We start from the raw sequence: 21789 nt of genomic DNA, 5'->3' as shown, positions 1-21789 counted from the left end.
AGTGAAGTTATTGTTACAGTAGTGTAGTTTGGTTACCACCAGGGCTCTTGCAGGTCTACATTTTCTGCCATTTCATGTTGAGGGCAGATATGTGTCAGTATATATATAGTTGAAAGTATGCTTTACTAACTATTTCTTCAATCTAAGGGGAGAAGGAAATGGCATTATCTAAGTTGGCGACTAAATTGCCAACCTTCTTGAAAAGGGTGGGACTAGCTCTAGGGATTCTGGTAATATAAATGGCAAACTTGTTGGGACTTAACAAGTGAAATAGAGGATTTCAGTTTATAGTTAAGACACAGCTTGTTAGAGACAATCCATACCTGAAAGCAATTACTTATATTGGACTGAGCTTTGTCTGTCTTGGTGAGATGAAATACCAGCTGCGTATCAGCATAGAGCTGGAACGCTGGGGTAAACTGTTTGAGGACCTAGTCGGTGATTGCACGTAACAGTTACATTGATGGAGAGATAGGGTAAGTCCTTTAGGTATCCGTAGGATGGTGGGAATAGATACGAAAGCGTCCAAGTATACTGAGGTTGTTCAGCGGCTCTAGAAAGATTCTAGCTATGTAAGTGCTTTGCCACCAATGCCCATATAAGTTTGGAGTCTATTTAACAAGATGTTATGGTCCACACTATTGAATGTGGATGATAGGTCAGGTACTATCAGATTAATCAGACAGATATTATCTAAAGTTGAGATGATATCTCTCTCTCAACTATGGGTGTTGATTCTAGGCTTCTGTTGGGTCTGAAAACTTGTCATCAAAGAGGGGGAGCTTTCTACTGTGGGCAGTGAGTTGAATAGTGATGAGTTTCTCCAGTACTTTAGACATGAAGACAAAATTGTGAGTTTGGTTGATAGCTTTCAAAAATACTTGGAATAGCATTAAGTTTCTTAAGTATGGAGGAAATAGAGGCATGAAGGAGAGGGAGCATGGCAGACATGATGGAAGAATTCAACACATTAGTCAAAGGTGTGGGTAGCATTGAGATACAGCCTTTTATCAGGGTTTCAGAGAGCAGTCAGCGTAAGAATCTGATGTTTTCATTATCTGTATCAGCTTTACGGTCTTCTCTGAGCACCTTGGTTAAACTATTTTGTTGATGCTGGGGTGTCTGATTGTCGGGTAATGACTGGCGTTTGGGTTGAGAATTATTCTTAAAGGTGGTCTGGTTTATGACATTAGCCATCTTGTTAGCTACCTCTTGGGATAATGTAAGTGCTTATCCTCTGCTGTGAGGGTGTACTGAGTATTTCTGAAGGTCTTACACACTTCAGAAGCGCTGTTGTGCTCTGATGCTTCTTGACTTTGAAAGAAGATTATTCTTTTTTTCAATCACGGCATGGTAGACTCTGGCTTGTATTGTGCAGCGAAGTGTGTCTATATCTGTTCGTTTTGGGTATTGCATTCTTTATCAAAGCATTTGTTGATTCGTGTTTGTGGGGGATCTTTTTCTTGTTCGTGGTGATGGGACATCAAGTGATTGGGTAATTTCTAGATTAAATGTAACATAACAGGTTTGTTTGCTTGTTTGTTTATTTTATTTATATAGCGCTCCGGACCCGGGAGTAAAAGGGCGCTAGTACAGGTTACACAACACAATACATGGTAATTAACAGTGATACTCTTTAGCAAGGGTTATATACAGAATATACAGACGGTAGCAATAACAAACATCCAGTAATGACATAAATGAGGCATGTACAGAATATACAAATTGTAGCTATGGCTAACTTAATGTAGACTTTTTGTCAGTAGCCACCCAATGGCAAGTTTCCTGAAAGACTGGAGGGATTTGGCCGACTTGATGTTCAGTGGCAGGGAGTTCCAGAGTTGGGAGGCGAGGACAGTGAAGCTCGAGCCTCCGGCTGTTTTAGAAGTAAATCTGGGCACTGTGAGACAAAAGGTGTTGGAGGATCTAGTAGTTCTGGTGGACTGCTTCATGGTGAATTCGTTGGTGAGGTGGGGGGGCTAGGTGGTTGAGGGATTTGTAGGTGATGCAGAGAGTGTTTAGGTCAATTTTCTGTTGACTAGCAAGCCATTTGCATGTGATTCTGGTGGCAGAGATATGCTCTTGCCTAGGAATGTTTAGTGCTGCTTGTAGCGCATTATTTTGAAGGACTTGGAGTTTACGAATTATAGCTTGGTTGGCACCTAGGTAGAGGCTGTTGCAGTAGTCTAACTTAGATTGTATGAGAGCTCTAGCTAGCGTGAGGCAACTGTTAGTGGAGAGAAACGGTCTGCAGGCTCGAATTAGTTTTCCTGTATAAGCGGTGGCTGAGGCGGTCGAATTGACTTGCTTAGTGAGGTTGGTATTGGCATCAAGATAGAAGCCAAGTGTTTTCACATTTTTGGCGACAGGGATGGTGTTGCCATCGATGATGATTTTGGAGTAGTTGGGGCTCAAGTTTTGTAAGTTGTTCGGTCAGCCAACAATAAGCAGTTCAGTCTTCTCGTCATTTAGGCAGAGGCCATGTGTGGCCATCCATGCCTGAATGACGGAGAAGATTTCATTGATCCTGGTAACATCAGTATTGTAATTGCCGGAAATGGTGAGGAGTATCTGGGTGTATTTGTAAAGCGCACATTCACCCCCGAAGGGGCATCTTGGCGCTAATAACAGGTGTTTATTGTTAACCAACTTAATGGTACTCATTTTATCAACCTCGGAAGGATGAAGGGCTGAGTGGACCTGCCGGGCTTTGAACCTGTGACCATGAAGTCAAACACAAGCCTCTGTGGTGGATGCATTAGTTCACTGAGCCACAGTTCTTCTTATGAAAGGTCTGGATTATCCATTGCCTCGATTTTGCAGATGGTAGCCTTAATGGTTTCATGGCAGTTCTGGATGTTGACTATTTTCATATAATTGATGGTTTCATGTTGATAGGCTGCATTACCTACCCAGTGTTACTGGTGTAAGATTTCAATAACTATTGCCAAGAGCTCCACGTTTGGTCTTATTTTTCCCCAATTGGTAAATCCTCACAGTCTAAACTGAATAGTGTAGGTTAGGCACAGATATTCAATGCCTGGGGTTTCCTCAAATGTAATTGGAATATTGTAGGTGACATACCTAGTAAAGCAACAAGGGGGAGAATTACGTGTTCCTTGACTACTGATTATGTTTTGCATGTCATTCATTTTTTGCATGTTGCTCTAAATGTATGGTAGTGGACTCACTGCATAGCACCCAAACGATGTTATTAGCAACTTTTACAAATATTATTTACTGTTCTAATAACATCTTGGTGTCAATAAATCAATTAGTCAATACATCATTGAATTGGCTAATTTGGTGTCAGACTGTCATTTCAAAGTTTGAGAGGTAATAATCACTATTTTTTGGTTCCTTACATCCTAAAGCGGTGATTTTCAATTTTTGTAATTATAATAGTGAATGCCCTTGTCAGCAGTTTCATATAGTTGATTTTCAAGTTCAAACCAAAAAGCAAAAAGTAAGGCGTGACCTGAGACGTCTTTTGAAGACGATCCATGGTCAGGATGGAAGGGTAATGTTGCAAAGGAAACTAAAGTAGTGTTATAGAAATTGGTTAAGTAGAAAATTTGATTAGGAAATCTAACTCAGCAAGAGCCTGCAAGCCATATGAACTCTCAAATAACGTACTTAAAGAGTCACTTTCCCTGTGGGCAGATTTCCTGTTCATTTTATTTAAGCAAATTCCTAATCGTCGACAGCTGCCTGCTTTTTGGAACCTAGCATAGATAGTAGTGAGCTTCAAAAAAGATGACAGGCTCGATCAGGGGAACTATTCACCTATTGCTTTGCTGGATATTTGTAGCAAATTATATGGTTTTAATTAAGCTTGAAATATGGGCATTGAAATATGATTGGCTTTCCCGACCCAGTTTTTAGAGGAGTATTGGCACCTCAGCGAATGGGTTATTATTCAATTTATTTGCAAGATTTGACTAGTGATCTTGGAGCTCCATCCAGTCATTGCAGCTTGTATCGACATATCTGGGCCTTTCAATAGTATTAATCACACTAAGATGTAGAGAAAGCTGGCTAATTGGGGTCTTGCAGTGGGTGTTTTAAGTATTTTGATGGCCCTACATTCCAACATCACCATTCAGATTTGGCTTGACAATTGGGGCATTCTATCTGTCAGGGTTCAGATGTTTAGGGCACTCCGGCAGGGATGTGTTCTGGCTCCCTGCCTGTTTAACCTGTACCTCCCTGACTTTAGAGAGATACTGGAGAAAGTAGGCCAATTTCATCCTCGGATTGGACATTTAAAGTATGTTGTTTAATATATGCCGTTGATATCATTTAATTAGACTACCCTTAACGTCCCTCAAAACACATCTTAGATACATTTCATATGTTTTCTATTGAACATTACTTGTCAATAAACATCTCAAAGTCACAATGTTATCAAGTCCACAAATTGCAAAAAGAGCAATACATTTGAGTGGACAAATTCCCCAACAAAATTAGGAATCTTCAAGCAATTAACCTATTTGAGTTTCTCTGTTAGTACAATCAAGTCAATTAGCCTACCTCCGGTTGATGGCAGGACTAATGCCCTTTATTAACCAGCTAAAAGAATCAGTTTTAAAAATTGTTATTTTTCTTTGCTAATGGCACTAAATTATTACCAGGCCAAAATTGTAATTACCTTTATTTACGGCCTGAAGCTTTGGGACATTGGTTATTGAAAATTCTTAATCAAGTTAGAAGGATTATTGTAGCGATTTGTTCCTATTTTACTCACTTGCACAGCAATGACTAGTATTAGATTTGAATTGGAATTATTATTCCTCCTCGCATCCGTTGGATTGCGGCCGTTACAGGTATGCTTGAAGATGTTAGATCCCGCAAGTCTGCCATTGCATGATGACCTTCAACAAGTAGTACTTAAGATGTTTGCAAAAACTGTAAACGCTATTAAGTGCAAATGCAACAAGTTCTTACTTACATTGGGGGTTATGACAGAAGACCAAGTGTTAGTGTAAAAAAAAACACAGGGCTTACAACTGGATACAGACGAGGAAAGCAACTGGCAGTTATAACTTCTACATCAATTTTGCCTTGGTGGAGAAGAAGTTGGGGACAAAACACAAATATATGGAAAGATTTCAAAGTGCAAAATGTCAATCTTCTTTTCTGGATTTTAGATAAAATCTTTTGCCGATATATGAAATTGTGAGGATGAGACTTGGAAAAGATCATTCAGACTGTTTTAGTTGATTTTGTTTGAATCCGGTTTATATTGATACTTTGACTCACTTATGTTTACATTGTCCTTGTTTCAATGAATTAAGATGGCATTATTTAGCAAACTTTGTGAATAGATATGAATGTATACAAACAGAGCATTTTTAAAAGCATATATATTGATCCTTGCAACACGTAGACTCGTACAATCAATTTTAAATTCAGAAATGAGTCACCCTTTGTAACTTTTAATTATGCTTTGTTCGTAATTAGTTATGGGACAAGAGCAATGGAATTTCAGCAACAAAATATTATTACAACATATTATGGTTAATTGCATGAATTTAGAAATGTCTGTTGTTAAATGTTTTTTATGAGACAGCAGTCATTATGTCTTTGTATTTTATTTGGAACTAGCAAAAAGTACCCATTCTCCAAACTGGTTCTGTGGATAGACATGACTACACTCGCATCAATTATTGAAAATCAATTATCCTGAGGTCACTGTTCCGATTTGCTTATCGCTTGATGTGATTTGCACTCTGAAGTAAACTGCACTGAGAATGGGCGTGTGTGGCTGGCTGACATACCCCAGAGCAGATGTTGGGGGTAGGTGAGAGATGGTGTGCTGCTGCCTACTGGGACCTACTGTGCTCTCTCCCCACCTGTTGCCTCACCCTGGAATGGTGCAGTGCATTGCAGTGCAGATTTTCCAGTAACCATGCATTCTAGGGTGGAGGACTGGTCCTTCTACGAGCAAATGGATGTTTCGCCTATTTCAGGCGATCATCTCATGTGTAAAGGGGCTGTAATCCGGGGAAAAGGGTGGGGTGTCCAAATGTCATGTAGCCAGTAATGTCCAGAGGGTCCTGGCCGGTAACTATGCAAAATCTGGTGTAGGTTGGTGAACCGGTGTGGAATTGTATAAGGAACAATGCTTCACCAAGCCACACATCTAAAAACACATTTTGACTTTTGCTGAAATCCGGGGAATGGGCTGGAGTGTCCAAATGTCATTTAGCCAGTATTGTCCATATGGTACTAATAGGTAACAATGCACAATTTGGTGCAGATTGGTAAAATGCTGTTGAATTGTATAAGGAACAATGCTTCACCAACCACAAACCCAGCCACAAACTCACAAATGTTTACTTATATAAATATAGAAGATATATGACTGTATCATGCAGCTTTCATTTTAACAAACATACAATAAAATAAAATTACAAAAAATAAAAAAATGTAATATTCAATAAGAGATGGGAAAAATTGCCCTTTAATGGCTCCATATTTTCCTTGCAATTGCTACGTAGGGTGCAATGATTCTGTCATGAAAAAAGTTGTGATTTTCATTTTCTTGTGGAAAATGTATGTATTTTATGGATACACTGCTTACATCATAGCAATCATAGCATACATTGTGGAGAATGTTATTAGCAATACACATGCCCACATTTGATGTTGCATAAGAGTGGATATGATTTATAGCTCTTCATATAGTACAGCACAACTTGTGGCACGCAGATTGTGTGGACTCATAGTGTGGCCGCATTTAAGAATTCAATGTAAAGTCAACTTCTCAGGACAGCTGATGTGAAGCAATTGTCTGATACTGAGGGGACAAATGGCTCCTGGATTAATCTCTGTTAATCCTATGATTTCATTGGAAGGATGCTGGTGCTTCATTCAATTCACTCCCTTCCAGTCACATCCCTAGTCATGTTTCCACACTGACCCATCAATCTGAGATGCTCTTCTGCATGTCCTGGATTTAATTATGTTACCACCACCTCGCACTCTATCCCATACTCCATTGCTGTACTATCACCTACTTAGTCCATCTCAACCTAAAATACCCTATGTCAGGCATTGCCATGAATGCTCAAGGTTTTTCTGGGGCTACAGATGTGGTTCCTTTTTACCGACAAACTGCCAATTTCCATGGATAAGCATGACCTGACAATGCCACTGTTATATTCCAAATAAACACCAGTTAACATAATGGGAAGGGACAAAATGAGAAAACTTAACATGACCATCTCATTCATTGAGCAAGAGAGGGTCATGTTAAGTTTTCTCATTATGCACAAGAGTTTATTCATGCCTTCTGTGGTCGGACTGTAAAGAGGGGGGTGCCCCTAGATCCCAAATTATTTCAGTATGGGGCGGGAGTGCTATTAGCATGGCTACCTGGGATACTGGGCAAACTGCTTTGCGTACCCAACACATTTCTGGTTAGACCAGAGATTCCCCTAGATAGACGAGGAAGAAGGACAGGTGCTTCTACTGGAACTGGAGGCAGTTATAGTAAGAGGCAAAATGATAGTATTGCACGGGAATGATGATACAGGGCGAGCATGGAGAGCAGTTATTGCAGTAGGAGAAGGGCACAGACTGACTGACTTGACAGATGAAGAGTTATTTAGAGACAACTTTTCAGATCCTGAGACAGTGTTCTTCGTGAGCATGACTTACTGGGTGAGAATTCATTACAGGGAATTTCCACAGAGAATGACCATGATGAAAAAGGTGCCACCACTATTTCTCAAGGAAGACATGGAGCAAGTCCCCAGCATACTGTGGACCAACAGCCCAATTGATTTTGGCGTGTTGAAAGGGGTAAGAGCTGTTAAAATTAAACTCAAGCCAGGGGTCGTTTCTGCAGAGGCCAGAACAATACCCTCTATCTAGGGAGGCAGACATAGGTATTTTTGAGACGATTTCTGCACTAGTACAGTTGGGAATTTGTGTACCATCCGAATCTAAGTGCAACATGGCTGTGTTCACAGTGAAGAAGGTGACAGGAGGATTGTGGTGTTTTACTTGGGATTTGCGCCCTTTGATCAATATTGTTTCCTTTAGTTTCCAATCTAGCGACAATAATATGTAGTATCCTGCCAGAAGCCACTAATTTCACAGTCATAGACTTGAAGAATGCTTTCTTCTCTTTCCCACTACACCAAGAATCACAGAATCTGATGTAATTTCTATATAGAAATAAAAGGTGGGAACACACAAGACTTCCTCAAGGGTACTCCAAATTCCCTTCTTTATTCAGTCGGGACCTATGGAAAATACATTTGGACAGCACAATCATTCAGTACGTAAACCACATTTTGATATGTAACACGTCAGAAGAGTAGTGTTGAAAAGACTCGGTACAGCTGCTGACAGTACTAACAGAAAAGGGTTACAAGGTGGACAACGTGAAACTGGACCTATAATATTGCAGAAGGCAAGAAGGTGACCCCTAAAGGAGCAGAGGTGATTTTCAGAATGCTGCCACCAAAGACCTTGAGGGAAATGCAGCAATTGTTAGGTCTCTATAATTATTGCAGGCCCTAGGTGTTCGATGACATCTTTTAAACAGGCTCAAAGAGGCTCAGAGGGGGGCATGGCAAGCTAACGTGGACAGGGTAGATGACAGAAGCCTTCAAAGATCTAAAAGGGGCAATATGCACAGCCCCTATATTAGGGCTTGCATACTACAGTGCAGAATTGTATTTGTTTTCACACACCAACATGATGATGGCATTGCTCACAACGAAAACTACCTTAGGACACAAACTGATGGCTTGCTACAGTGGGCATTTATATCCAGTGATTAGAGGCCATTATCCTTGCGAATAAGCATTGCCTGCTGCTGCCTTTGCAGTCGAGAAATCAACAAGTGTTTTGATTTGCTGTAGCACCACGTTAAACATGGATCATGCCCTTTTTGCCACTTTTGAAAAGCCAAAGAGCACATTGACTACACAGAGAGCATCTGGATATGAGGTGATTATCTCAAATCTGGCGATAAGTGAGGTGTGGAATTGTAAACCTAGCGACAGTCATAGCAGAACCAGTAGAAGAGGGGGTCTATGTACATGACTGTACCACATACATAGAATATAATGACATTCCTAGAGCATGGGAGAATGCCTCGGGGAAGGGAGGTACTTTTTATTAACGGTTGCTCAAATATTGACTGGATGCAATCATGCAATTATCAGACTTACATGCCAAGATTAATGACATCACAAGCCCAGCAGGGGAAGATGAAGTGTGGCTGGCATACATCTTTTCCTGGATACCATTGTCGATGACCAACGGCTCAAAGTACCTGTAGATGCTTTAGTGTTAGTACTACTGGCCTTCTGTGTCATCAGAGTAGCAATAACACAGTGTAAACTGCAGACCAGACAATAGGAATGAGAAAATTACTGGATGTTAAGACAGGCAGATGGAGAGATGCAGACCTTCGGAGTACTACAGTCTCACTTGAAGCAATGTCCTCCTTTCCATCCAGGCACAAGGTTCTCATATGCCCCAGATCCATGCAACTACATGAGATTTTAGCTATGGTGCAAACCCGATGGAGACTAATGCTATATGACCTGGGGGTTTGATGAGCTAGTGAAGTATGAAGGTCATGAGGGAGGAGTGGCGAAAGTATGGATTCCAAAACCGTCCATAAACATGGAATGAAGGTGGATTGAAGAGGGACAGCTAAATGTGGCCCTCGTTGCACTGGTCCTGTCCTCATCTCGACGTCACAGAAATGAAAGGTGTACATCGTTCCCTGCCCCTCCTCCTGATCATCTCTGTATCGCAGACAGAGAAACGTTATTCCCTCAGACAGCCATTTAGACCATATCCTGATGACATTGTTAAAGAACTGGATTTGCAATTAATGGAGCAAGTAGACTGACCGGAACTACGCTGAAAGCTGATGACGCCATGACTCAGACTATGACATAGATGCATGAGATATGAAGCAAATCTGCCTTCCTGCATGAACCTACACAGACATTTAGGCCATACTGCTCTTTGACACGAAGAACATGCTTAAGACCCACATAGCTAGAGGACGGACACACCTTTGCTAGGCAGTAACCGCAAGTTGCACAAGAATACATCTGAACTGCTTTTCGATGCTGAAGGGCGACTAACATGAACGGCCATGTAAATAAAGATGGAAGCCACAGCCTCATTGAAGTGAATGGAAGATACTGAATGGGATCGAGAATACAAAGAGGGGTCTGACATGCTGACTTAGCTGAGACATGCCGACCAGACTGACAGTGCAACTATTGTATACAGCCTTCCTAAGGACATTGAGGGAGGGAAAGTTTCACATTCACAGAAGAGATAGGACACTTGCACGAGACGAAGAAGCCAAAAATCCTCACAAATGCAAGCAGGAAAGTTAAGTTTGCGGTTCGTACACCTCATCTGAACCTGGAACACAAAGCCTATTCATTTGAGCCAGACCGGGACCGCTGTTCCCATCCAACTGAAGGCAGGATGATACAAATGTAATACAAGGTTGAAAGCTTAATGTTCTGTCTCAACGCCTAGAGGATCGGAGATGGTAACTTGTTAGGTACAAGCAGCACCTCTGTGGCAGTTCTTACCACCTTGAATAGTTTCTCAAGGGCTGGGAACCTTCCAAGGTGCCAAGGATGAATGGACCCTTGCTGACCAATCCCTATTCACCTTCCGTGCTAACTCACACTTTGTTACAAGGCCCAATGACGCTAACCTGACACACCTGCAGTTACAAGATTTAGGAGGTGGTCACAAGAGGAGCCACCTGAAACAGTTTAGCCAGTAGGGTTACTAACCATGTATACATCCCATATCTAGGCTACCTCACTAACCATTCCCATGTTCCCTTAGGCTTTTGCAATGTATCCTTGATTTTTTGACATCACAGTGCCTTAAAAGACCCGGATGAGCTTGAAAACAACGACCAAGTATTGGAGAATCGTTTTTTGTTCATAACTTGATCCCTGTTTGAAAACTTTTAATAAATAGTTAAATTTGTCATATTTTTTGACTCTTCCGTTTTTGAGTGTGGTGGAATTTCCCTGGCCGAGTTCCTCTTGCATGTAGTTGGGGGTGATTAACAAGTTTCAAGGCCTTACCATATCTCTTGGAAACTTCAGTAGAGGCTTTACAGCACTCACAGCTTCCCCTCATTTATCTAACAGTTCTTGCTCACTTTCTTTGAAAAAAGTTAATTTCTGCTGTTAACCTTACACTATGTTTACTCTATTTGTTGCTAGGGATAAAAGCACAAGTATCAAGATAACCTTATGCCCAGCGATTTAATGCACAACCTTAGTGTCACATAATGTGCATATGCCAATGTAGCGCACAAAGGCCATGGACCAGTTATGTGAAAACTGTGTACAGTTTTTTCCCCAGACTACAGTCAACTATAAAGAGCTGCTTGTAGTAGGCCTGCAGTCTTGCCCAGTGAACCAGAGAGAGATGGGGTCTGCATTAATGACGGTAGCAGCACACACAGAGGCCTATGCGTGCGCGCACACACACACACACTCTCGCCTTTCCTGAGTTGTGTAGTGCAGATAACATGCTGAATCAATAGAGAAAGACTATGCTTAAATGAGTGAGGACAAGCAGGTGACTGTTTGCTTTGTCTTGAACATGTGCTACAAGCAGGATCATGTACAGCATCTTGGACAGCTCAACTACATGCCCCAACATCACCAATAACTTATTATTACACTTTATGCCTGAGCTCTAACCACATAGAAGGCATGTTTAGTCCCTTGCAATGTGGAATCCACCTTCTGCAGAGCTGCTTCTTTCTCTCTAGAAACTGGAAGGGGATTGTCCAAAGTACCGTTCTTAGTTGGGGCATGTTCAGGGATATCGTCACACTAACTGCCTCTGCAAAGCATGACAGGCTCCAAGCAACGTCCTGGAGATCCCTAAGGTTAAAAAAAAAAACAAGTTAATAGTATATTGTTTTGATTCATGGTAACCACCTGGGTGGACATTGGTCCAAACATCCCACGGAAGTTCCCTTTAACCAAGTGTTGTTAACACTTCCTGACATCCTGCGTCCTTCTTCTACCTGCTTGCAATCTAATCATGTCCACCACAGTAATCCACCACTGACCATTTCTCAACTTCCTCAAAACAACTGACAAGGGAACCTGGGAAAAGGGAATTGATAGTCCAGCAGTGGAGTGCCCTACTTTGGCTTTGGCAGTGTGTTTATCCAACCTGTACCTTTTTCATCTCCTTAAACCAGCTTCACTGGAGGCTCCTGGACAACCATTCATGGCCATATAACAGCTTCAGATGTTTGCTAGGAATTAGTTCTGCCTACTAAGTTACCTTTGGACTTAGCAGGACTGTCAAAGCCTATTTATCTCCAGTGAGGACTAAGTCTGCATTACCTTAAAGCTCTCTGAAGTAGCTTCCTGCCCCCGGTGAGGAACACCATAAGAGATGAAGCCATCTATCTTCCTGGAGCGATTGAGAGGTTTTCCTTACCTTGGTTGGCAATATGAGTAGAACACAAACATTTTGCTTCATTATTTCTTCATGGTTCCGGCAGCAGCGCAGTGTTGGACAAAATACTGCAGCAGACTTTGAACACTAAGGACCAAGCTACTGGTATTACCACCTCAACGCCTGAGATAGCCAATTTCTAATGATATGTTACACTAGTAATATCCATTTTTAAACATCATGCTAGTAATCACGGTTCTATGTCACTTTATTGTAGTGTCAAATATTGTGTCACTGTATTGCGGGCCTACACGGTTGTCTCCCCGATCCCTTTGCTGCCTTCATGCCATTCCTTTTACTGGGGAAACCCTGTAGCCTCCTCTGAATTGCAGCCCCGCTATTCAGTGCCATGATAATTGACACAACAACATGGTGTCCTGTCACCTACACAGTGTGATAATATCACAGTCATATTCAGTCAGCCACTCACACAATTACTGTGCCAGTACATACAATGATAACACTGAATGGCATTGTCCCATGGTCAAAAAAATTACATTTTAAACCTTTTTCATAAGCTAAGAGGATGTGAATAAAACGTGTCCAAAAATGTAACTTCTAAAAGACAATAACTCAAGTGAAATGTTGGTTGTCCTTGATCGTTGCTGCGGAACATTCTCCAACCAAAGAAAATGCCTCAAACCCCACCTCCATCGCCCCAAAAACTTAACGCAGGATTCACTACCTGAGGGCATCTTCATCCATCACGTAGAAGGAGACGGAATGGAAAGAAGACGGTAGATGGACCCTGTACTCTTCTCCCCAGAACGGAGAGAGTGTCTTCCATACTGTGGCAGTCCTGGAACGACAAATAAGAACACATGGTTATGCACAGCTGGTCACCCAACCCCCTAATTCCCTCACATCTCTCCTTACTCAGTAAGTGTGAACATTGCTTCCTCGGGGAGACGTAGTTCCCATGAAAAGCATTCACTGGCACCCAAGGGCCAAGGGATATCAGCGTGACTTTGTGCACTTTGCATTTAAACCTCTGTCTGATTCCTCCCACATCCAAGCACACAGATTTCCAGGTGCTTACCCTGGCTGCCTCTGGAACCCTTTAAAGAAAAGTCTTTGGAAATATTTTAACTGAATTAAGTAAAATGCTCTTCTCCTTGCTGCTTGAAAGATTGCCATTCTTAGGGGTCAGTATTGGTGCCAATAAAGGTGGGCTATCACAGGTGTTAATATAAGCCCACCTGGGTTCTGAATGGGTGTCTGAAGGATTTCTCTGTCTGACTACGGCCCAAATCACCTTGTATCCTGCTATTGGTAAAGTACCTAGTTCTCGGTTTGTGTTTTGGCAGGAAATGCATTTGTGTTTGACAGGTTTTAATGCAATCAGTGTAATTGTCCTCCCCATTAAATTGTGCCACACTCAAAGTTAATGAAGTGAAACAGTTTTTAATTTTAACACTCTCGTGTATTCAACCTCTTATTGGAGGTGCCCTTCGATTACACGTATTTCGGCACTACGGGTGCCTTTCTCAAATCAGGGCTTTTCTTAACACAAACAATTCAATGTGTTTGTGGTCAGCCTTCTCCTGTGGTGTACGAAAAGAAAATTACTGGGTTAAATCCCACTTGCAGATTGTTCAGCGTTAGATTTCTCCTTCCTCCCTCACACTCAAGACATTGCTAAGAAGTCCCACTTTCAACTCTAGCTTCTCAAAGGAATTCTTCCTTTTCTCATTTTCCCTCAGAATCTCAATTCTCCCAAGCCCTGGTTCTCTCTAGGCTTGACTATTGGAGCAGCCACCTCCACATTCTACCTTCTTCCACTCTGTAACACCTTCAGCTAATCCAGAATAGAGCAGCAAGACTTATCCTTGGCCTTAAGCCCAGGGACCGCTTCTCTTCTGCCCGAAAAAGTATCCACTGGCTGCACAGATCAAATTCAAATCCCTCTGCATCATCCACAAGGCTGTCTAGAGCCGGGGACCACACTATCTGCAACTCTCTCTTACAAAATACTTTCCTTCTAGACCTCTTTGTTCCTCTGGCACCAACTCCTTGTGTGTAAAGTGTGTCGCTAAACAGAGAGTAGGAGGTCGATCGCTTTCCTCGGCTGGATCCCTCCTAAGGAACAGCCTCCCCCTCCATCTGCATCTTGACAAGGACCTTCGTAAGTTCTGAAAGCACCTCAAGACTTTCCTCTTTTCCTCCTCCTTCCCTTCTTCCCTCATCTGCTAATCTCACAGTTGCTTTGATTGGTGCCTTGGACCTTTCTGTATCCTCTGGGCTCCTGACCAAACACACCCAATCTCCCAAGATTTTGTCTACCTTCAGCACTTGCCTTGGCACACCTTCCACACTGGAGACTCGCACTTTTCCACCTAACACAACTCCTGGCCGCACACTACTTACCATAACTTGCACTTCATCTGTGCCTCCCCCTCGAGCACGGACATCCCGGCACTTACCCCTGTGACCTCTTCCTTGCTTCACTTGCAGGTTCTGAATACCCATAAGGAATGGTAGGTTTGGCCGTCCCTTCGCTCACTGTATTTCTGTATATTTTAATTGTACTACAATCCAATGTTACCTACCTGACAACCTGTGGGTGCTTTGAAACAGAATATATTTGCTGTATAAGTGCCTAACAAGCAAACAATAAACTAAACTAAACTAAACTACCCCGCAAGACTAAGGTGATTGCTGCTGTGGACTGCACCAATGTAGCATTGGTGGCCCCCCAGGCATCTGAAGAGGTATACGACAACCTGAAGTAGTATGGCTCCCTGAATGTCCTGGGATCCTGACTTCTTTATCACACCTGCTGTGCCCGCTTCCCTGGTTCTACACAAGATGCCATGGTCCGCAGAAAAGCACACTGCCTGCATACATGTAGAGGCACATAGGGCAACACATATACATTTGGGGTGAGAACAAGTGCCCTACTGCACACCTAAACTTTAAAACTGAAATGCTATGTAAAAGTTGGGCATTTCCACAACTGAACAATGCATGTACTGTCAAAGCCCTGTACATGCAGGACCTGCCCGCTCACGGCACACGACAGTCTACAACCCACAGGACTTGAACATGATGGACAATGCAGTAGTAAGCTGCCAATGCACATTGCCCCAATAGGCTAGCATCACACACAAATGACTACAGGAACCACAATGTTCTACACTGCACCAAAGGACTGCCACACTGGCACTAGTAATGCCATGTACTCAGGTAACCATGTATATGATGCCATCATGGAATTGATGCAGACAACACAAACCTGCAGTAGTAAAACTAACCAACCATCAGGGCACATGCATGAGAGCAACACACAGGCCCAACACAGGTCCCATGCCATCCTACCATGACAATCCCAGATCCTAAAAATGACAAATGCTGGCCGTGAACTGTGTGCATGGTGTCACATGACAAAGAAAATAGATAATGACAAAACATGCACGTACTGTGATTGTAAGACATGTTGTGTGACAATACTCGTAGAATGTATAGACAGATTTTCTATCAACATGTCGTTGTAAAAGGCAACACATCCACAATGCTCTGTGACTGACATTTATGACCTTTGTCCTTGCAAGTGACTCTGGATACTCCCAGCAAGCATGACTAATGACAACCGTGCAGAATCCACAGACCGCACAGGAGGTGGCCTACAACGAGGCATACGTCCAAACTAGGCTCTGCATAGAGTGAACCTTTGGCCTGTTGAAGGTTAATTTCCAGTCCCTACACTGGACTGGAGGGGCCTTAATGTACAGGCCAGAGAAGGTTGCACATTTTGTTCTTGCCTGTGCCATGCTGCACAACATTTTCTTCATGTGGAATGTCCCTCTACCCCCTGATGTGGACATGCCACCCCCAGAAGTGGACACACTGATTGTGGGTGATGCACTTCCATGCGGTGGCAGGGAAGAGTGCAGTGATGGAACATCTGGTTCGGCAAGACCTGAGTGATTGTAATTTTTGAGCACAGTGATATCCACATGCTTGCACCTCTGTGAACATAGTCACGCCATGAATTTAACACATGTACAAAATGAGGAATGTTATAGCATTGCTTCAAGTGAATTATTATTTTTATCTTGAAATGTGAAAACATCCCTCAAACCCCCTCTCCACAACGCCAGCCCAACACACCCTGTCCCAACTCTCACTCCTCACAGACCATCCCCAGCACACCTTCCCCCCACTTCCCTTGTGCCTAAAATCACATGCAGTCACTTGCATGACCTCTTGCCCTTACTATTCTTCTCCAGCACCTTTGGAGCCAGATTGCTTGGGGAGTGGTTGCTTGGGATGCTTGGCGAAGATCCCTATGTGTGGGGTGACGGAGGTGGATTGGTCTGACTCTGGCAGCTGGATACATTGGAGTGTCAAGAGCATGCTGACCTAGGCAAAGACTGAGAGACTCTCCGTCATCTCCCTCACCCTCAGCCTGATGACAGTCAGGGTGGTAGATGTAACAGCTTTCTGTCGTCGGTTCTGGTCCTTGGCCCTCGCTATCCTCTGTGAGGTGCCCTGAACACAGTTATGGATGGCCTGAAGGTGTTGAACTTTATTGTCCACAAGTGTTTCCAAGTGCATCTTGCGCTGCTCTATAGCATCCAGCCTCCTCCACATGGCATCCTGTGATGCATGCGGTATGGGTTGAGGGATACAGGGAGGGCTGGGACTGAAACAGGGTGAGCCGTGCAACCTTCCATCTGTGTCACCCTCTGACTACTGGCCATGCTGCCCATGTGGATGGGTGTCCCGCTCAGGTGAAGAGGGGGTATCAGGGGCCAATTGGGTGGGTGCATGGACAGTTTCTCCTGCGCCGCTGCCAGCAGATGGCTCCCCTGTAACGACCAGAGTGGCTGGCCGTTGGATAGCGGTTGCTGGTGCCAGGGGTTCAGGACATGCAACTGTGTCCTCATTGCTGCGATTGGTTGCCGTTCTGGCACTAGCATGTGTGGCGCTGCTGGGCCATGGTGTCACAATCCTACCCTTTCGTCTTCCCTTCCTATCGCTAGGTGGTGCAGGCATGGTTGCTGTTGGCCTAGTCCGCCCATCGAATGTGGATGGGCCTGCATTCTCCTTCTTCTCCTGAGTGACCTGTGAACCTGTTGGGTGAACAATGACATGCTGATAGTCTTCCTTCTATCAGCTAATACGTGGGCTTTCTAGTCACACTTGCTACATGGCAGAGAGACATCCTACACATGTGACCTGAAGGATATGGTTGTTTGCAGGCAATGCATTTGGCGACAGCAAGGTGGGGTTAGTGTCTGATGAGGGTGTACACCCCATTGGCATGAGTTCTTTGCCCCTGGTGCTGCCAAGGTGGCCTGTACATAGGGTTGTGCTGAGGGTCCACTTTGGCAGTTGGCATTTTTCTGCACACATGAGTGCTGCACATAGTTGTATGTGCTCCTATGCACATTCATACTTCTTTGCATGAATGCATGCCACTTGCCCACCTACCTCTCCATACAGTGCCAGCATTAGCCCTGGCAGTACATGAGTAAAAATATATTTTTTGCCTCCCAAACACCGAGGAGGGGGGTGGCACTACATTTGTGGTTGCTGAACAACAACAACAGCATGGGGCAGCCCTGCGGACCCATGCTGGTGTAGCTGCAATGACATATCAGAATGAAAAGCATTAAGCTCCTTCTGTGCCAAGGAAGGTAGTCAATGATTTCAACTAAGTGCTGCTCCAATACCAGAATGGGGTAGCCTTCCGAAGTGGTGCTCTGTTGAAATGATTGACTCCCCGCTCCAGTACAGGAGTTGGTTGCTTTCCATTGGGATAGGAAGCCTTCACCACACTAGCAAAGCGAGGTATTGTTAGAGTACTGCAAGCTGGAGTGTCAGGGAGGCTGATGTGACATGTGCTGCAGGCGACTGGCCGAATCACCTACGCCTGATGCCAGCTCTGCAATGGGTGGCATATCCTTTGGGCGCATTGACATGTGGTGGCATGTTACCCTGTCCATTGGGCACTCCTCTGCTAAGGTGCACAGCCTTGGGATGTTCATTAGGCTAGTGCATTGTCAGGGGATGGGCTGGAGGGACACTGAAACTCACCAGATCCTACTTAGCTGCTGGCCCCAGTCTCGGTACTCCCAACTCTCTCAATCCCCTACATGTGGAGGATGGAGCTGGCCCCTTTCCTCCCACAGGGTCAGGACAAGAGGGAGCCTGGTGCTGCCTCCTGTGGCCGATGACTCCCACCTGTGTTTGGACAGGAGGCTGCAGACCCTGGCCTTTAGATAATTCCACCACTTCCTGGAGGCCTCACCGTCATGTAGGACTGTGCTCACCGCTGTGACCTTCTCACGGATGCCGTCCAGAGGTCAGCCTTTCATTGCACCAATGTTTTGCGGTACCCAGAGCCATATAGCTCCTCAGGGTGGGTCACCACCTCATCAGTGAGGATCTGTAGCTCAGCCTCACTGAACTTTTGCTTCCTCTGCCTGTGGTCTGGAGCTTTTCCTTTGGATTTTTCCTGGTACACAATTTCCCCGTCCTGTGGGTCTGGATGGCTACTGGTGGTAGTGGTGGAGTCAGATCAGATTGAGTTTTTCAAAATGGCCACATCCTTGCTTCCTGTTCCAGAGATTACGCTATTTCGCCAATGGTAATTCCGCCCACAGAATTATTGCTGAATGTACAGAGGTAACAGTAATTCCAGAGAATATTGGTGAAATTACCGCCATGGAATCAGTTTTGGCGGTAATTCCACCAGACGTCATTACTGTTACCGCCAATGATGAGTGCACGCTCCTGCCAAGTTGTAATACAGCGATATTTCTGCCCGACACCACAGCGGTAAAGAGTAAATCCATAGTATTACTACCCAACTCATAATGAGACCCAAAGTGTGATACATAGCACAGCACATATGCAAATAAAACAAATGAATCAGAAAAATAGAAAGTTAAATCCTGAACCAATCTTGAATGCATAGAAAAAATCATCCATTATGTAGATTCAACCTAAAGTGTATTTATTTTTACAACTTAATATATGATATGGTTTATTTGCAGAGACCCTGGGATCGAACCTGTGGTGCTCCGTGTAGTCTTGCTTCCAAGGCGAGCGTATGCCCCTGAGCTATCCTCCCAATACAACTTGCATATATAACTCGCATACAAAACAGCATGTAACAATGATGTGTCAGAGGCAAAATACAGCTAAGGAAAAAATATATTACTATCCATATATTAACAGCGGGCAGCCACAAACCTTTGTCTGAAAGTGCGTGAGTGTGACTGCCTTCATCGACAGACAAAAGTGCTTGTCACATTGAATGACAAATTGAATACCTGGATGAATCATTAAGGCATGCGTTCTATAGGCCACCATCGCTACCATATGAATGCACCAATGCTTTGTCATGAAGTCTGTGTGCACTTCAATGGCGCTTTCCTATCTGCTGACACCCAGCCACCTTGTGAAGGGCGGCCTCTATCAGCTCATCATCCACCCACTCGGCTCCTGCTGTGTGAAAATGGCACGTAAGCCTCAGGGGTTTGCCTTCCCAGCATAAAACATCACTGAAAAGACCTGCTTCCCGGGTCTAATAAATGGATTAATGGAAACTCCCATTGATATATGAAGGGATGCTGTGAGGAAAACTCATTGTTATATAACACCATGGACTTCAACAGCAAGCTGCTGGACTCCAAATGCTAACATGGCGAATGGGAAACCAGAAACCAACAAAGAGGCGTAGGAGCCAATTCGGTGTCATGAGCAGATATGTGGTTCAACAGCCAGGAACAGGATTTCAAGAGGTGAGGGGGCAGGCTTTATGTCATTAAAGTGAAAGAAATTAGTGAGAAACCGGTTTCCTGCACTTAATACTAAACACATTTGCATAGATTAATTCATTAATTTTGTCATTTATATAGCGCCTTTCACAGGGCCATCTTAAGCACTTTCGGGGCCCTGGGCACGGACATCTCTGGGGGCCCCCATCGAACAGACCAAAAGAATTAAGGGATATAGAATATCTAGTGCACCGCACCCCGTGTCACGATAACAACCCATAGCTTCATATGCTGCCTCGCAGAGATCAACATAAGCATGGTTAACACTCTTTCAGGTACCTTACCCTCTTCATTCTTGTTGTAATTAGATTGATAAACGAGTAGCATTTCAAAGGCAACATTAGCATTCTACGACAAGGGTACTTGTGTTCAAGCATAGATACAGCAACCATGTTATCAATAGCAGCCTCGAGGAAGATATACTGGACATGGAATAACTGCAGGACACAGATTTTATGACACAGGTACACATATTCTAGAAAAGTCAAACGACTCAGATTAGCTGCCTCAGAGACAACAAAAGTGCACAAGCATGGATACAGGCAACCAATGGGAAGCAAGGATAAAACTACACATATCATAGCATAGAGAGTGGATAACGATTTGAAGATACCAGGAAGGTGGCTGTATCCAGACAGACTGAGATTAGAAGTGGGACATGTTTTTCAAGCAGTGTTGCCATTCAAGAGCAAAGAAACAGGTGGAAGTGGTGTGTAATATATCAATGCTCACTATCATTATAGAGCAAGCAACATTATACATAGCCAGTGAACCCATGAGTGAGTCTTTTTTAAAGATCATACTCTGAGAACGAAATCACTCTGAAGGGCTGACAATTTTGAAAGGTTTAGGGACTTGCAATTTTGACAGGTGAGGAAATACAATATTAAATGAGATACCCAGGATCACACACTGATTAAGAGGTGAATATGGGTTTCGCACCCACTCTGCAATTTCTGCTCTTTACCAATTTCTTTTCTAGTTTTTACCCTGAACTAAAATAATCCCATTTTACAGAACTGACTTGGAAAATATGAAAATCACATAACCCAATATATACACATTTTTAAAAAACAAAACGTTATAGAAACATATTGAGCAAAATGGAAATGATTCTAGCTTCATTGTCTCCATCATCAAGGAAAGTATATAAATACCAGCATACTAAAGGATGTGATCTTAAAAGATTTCAGATGGGTTTCTCTTTTGTATTTTAAAGCTTTAAATACACCCCAAACAGAGGCTTGCACAAGGGTATTTAAAAACATGCAAAAAAACCCTTTGAATTGTACAAAAAAGCAAACTGTTTTGTTGTCACATAAGCTGATCCTAAACTATGCTTGTAAGAAGCCTCCAATATCTGGTCTGCTCTCTTCTGTGTAGAACTCTTCCACTCAAATGGCCTACATGATAGGAACGATCAGTAAATTCGCCAAACAATGCCACCAGTATGTGAGAAGCAAACCTTTTCATAGAAGGCAGTACAGTACTGGTA

At 43.4% G+C, this 21789-nt stretch overlaps 1 protein-coding gene across 1 annotated transcript in view; it reads right to left on the bottom strand.

Annotated features, from left to right (window-relative positions):
- LOC138488168 (ras GTPase-activating protein 4-like) overlaps positions 1-21789 on the bottom strand; it is a 1092176-nt gene that overhangs the window by 710709 nt on the left and 359678 nt on the right. Inside the window, exon 3 of the mRNA XM_069614957.1 lies at positions 13190-13303. Coding sequence (XP_069471058.1) covers positions 13190-13303 — 114 coding nt within the window. The remainder of the gene's footprint in view (positions 1-13189; positions 13304-21789) is intronic.

Source organism: Ambystoma mexicanum, chromosome 9, assembly GCF_040938575.1.
Source record: "Ambystoma mexicanum isolate Mex_15411 chromosome 9, UKY_AmexF1_1, whole genome shotgun sequence".
Classification (NCBI taxonomy): Eukaryota; Metazoa; Chordata; class Amphibia; order Caudata; family Ambystomatidae; genus Ambystoma; species Ambystoma mexicanum.
This window is presented reverse-complemented; position numbering and strand designations above follow the sequence as displayed.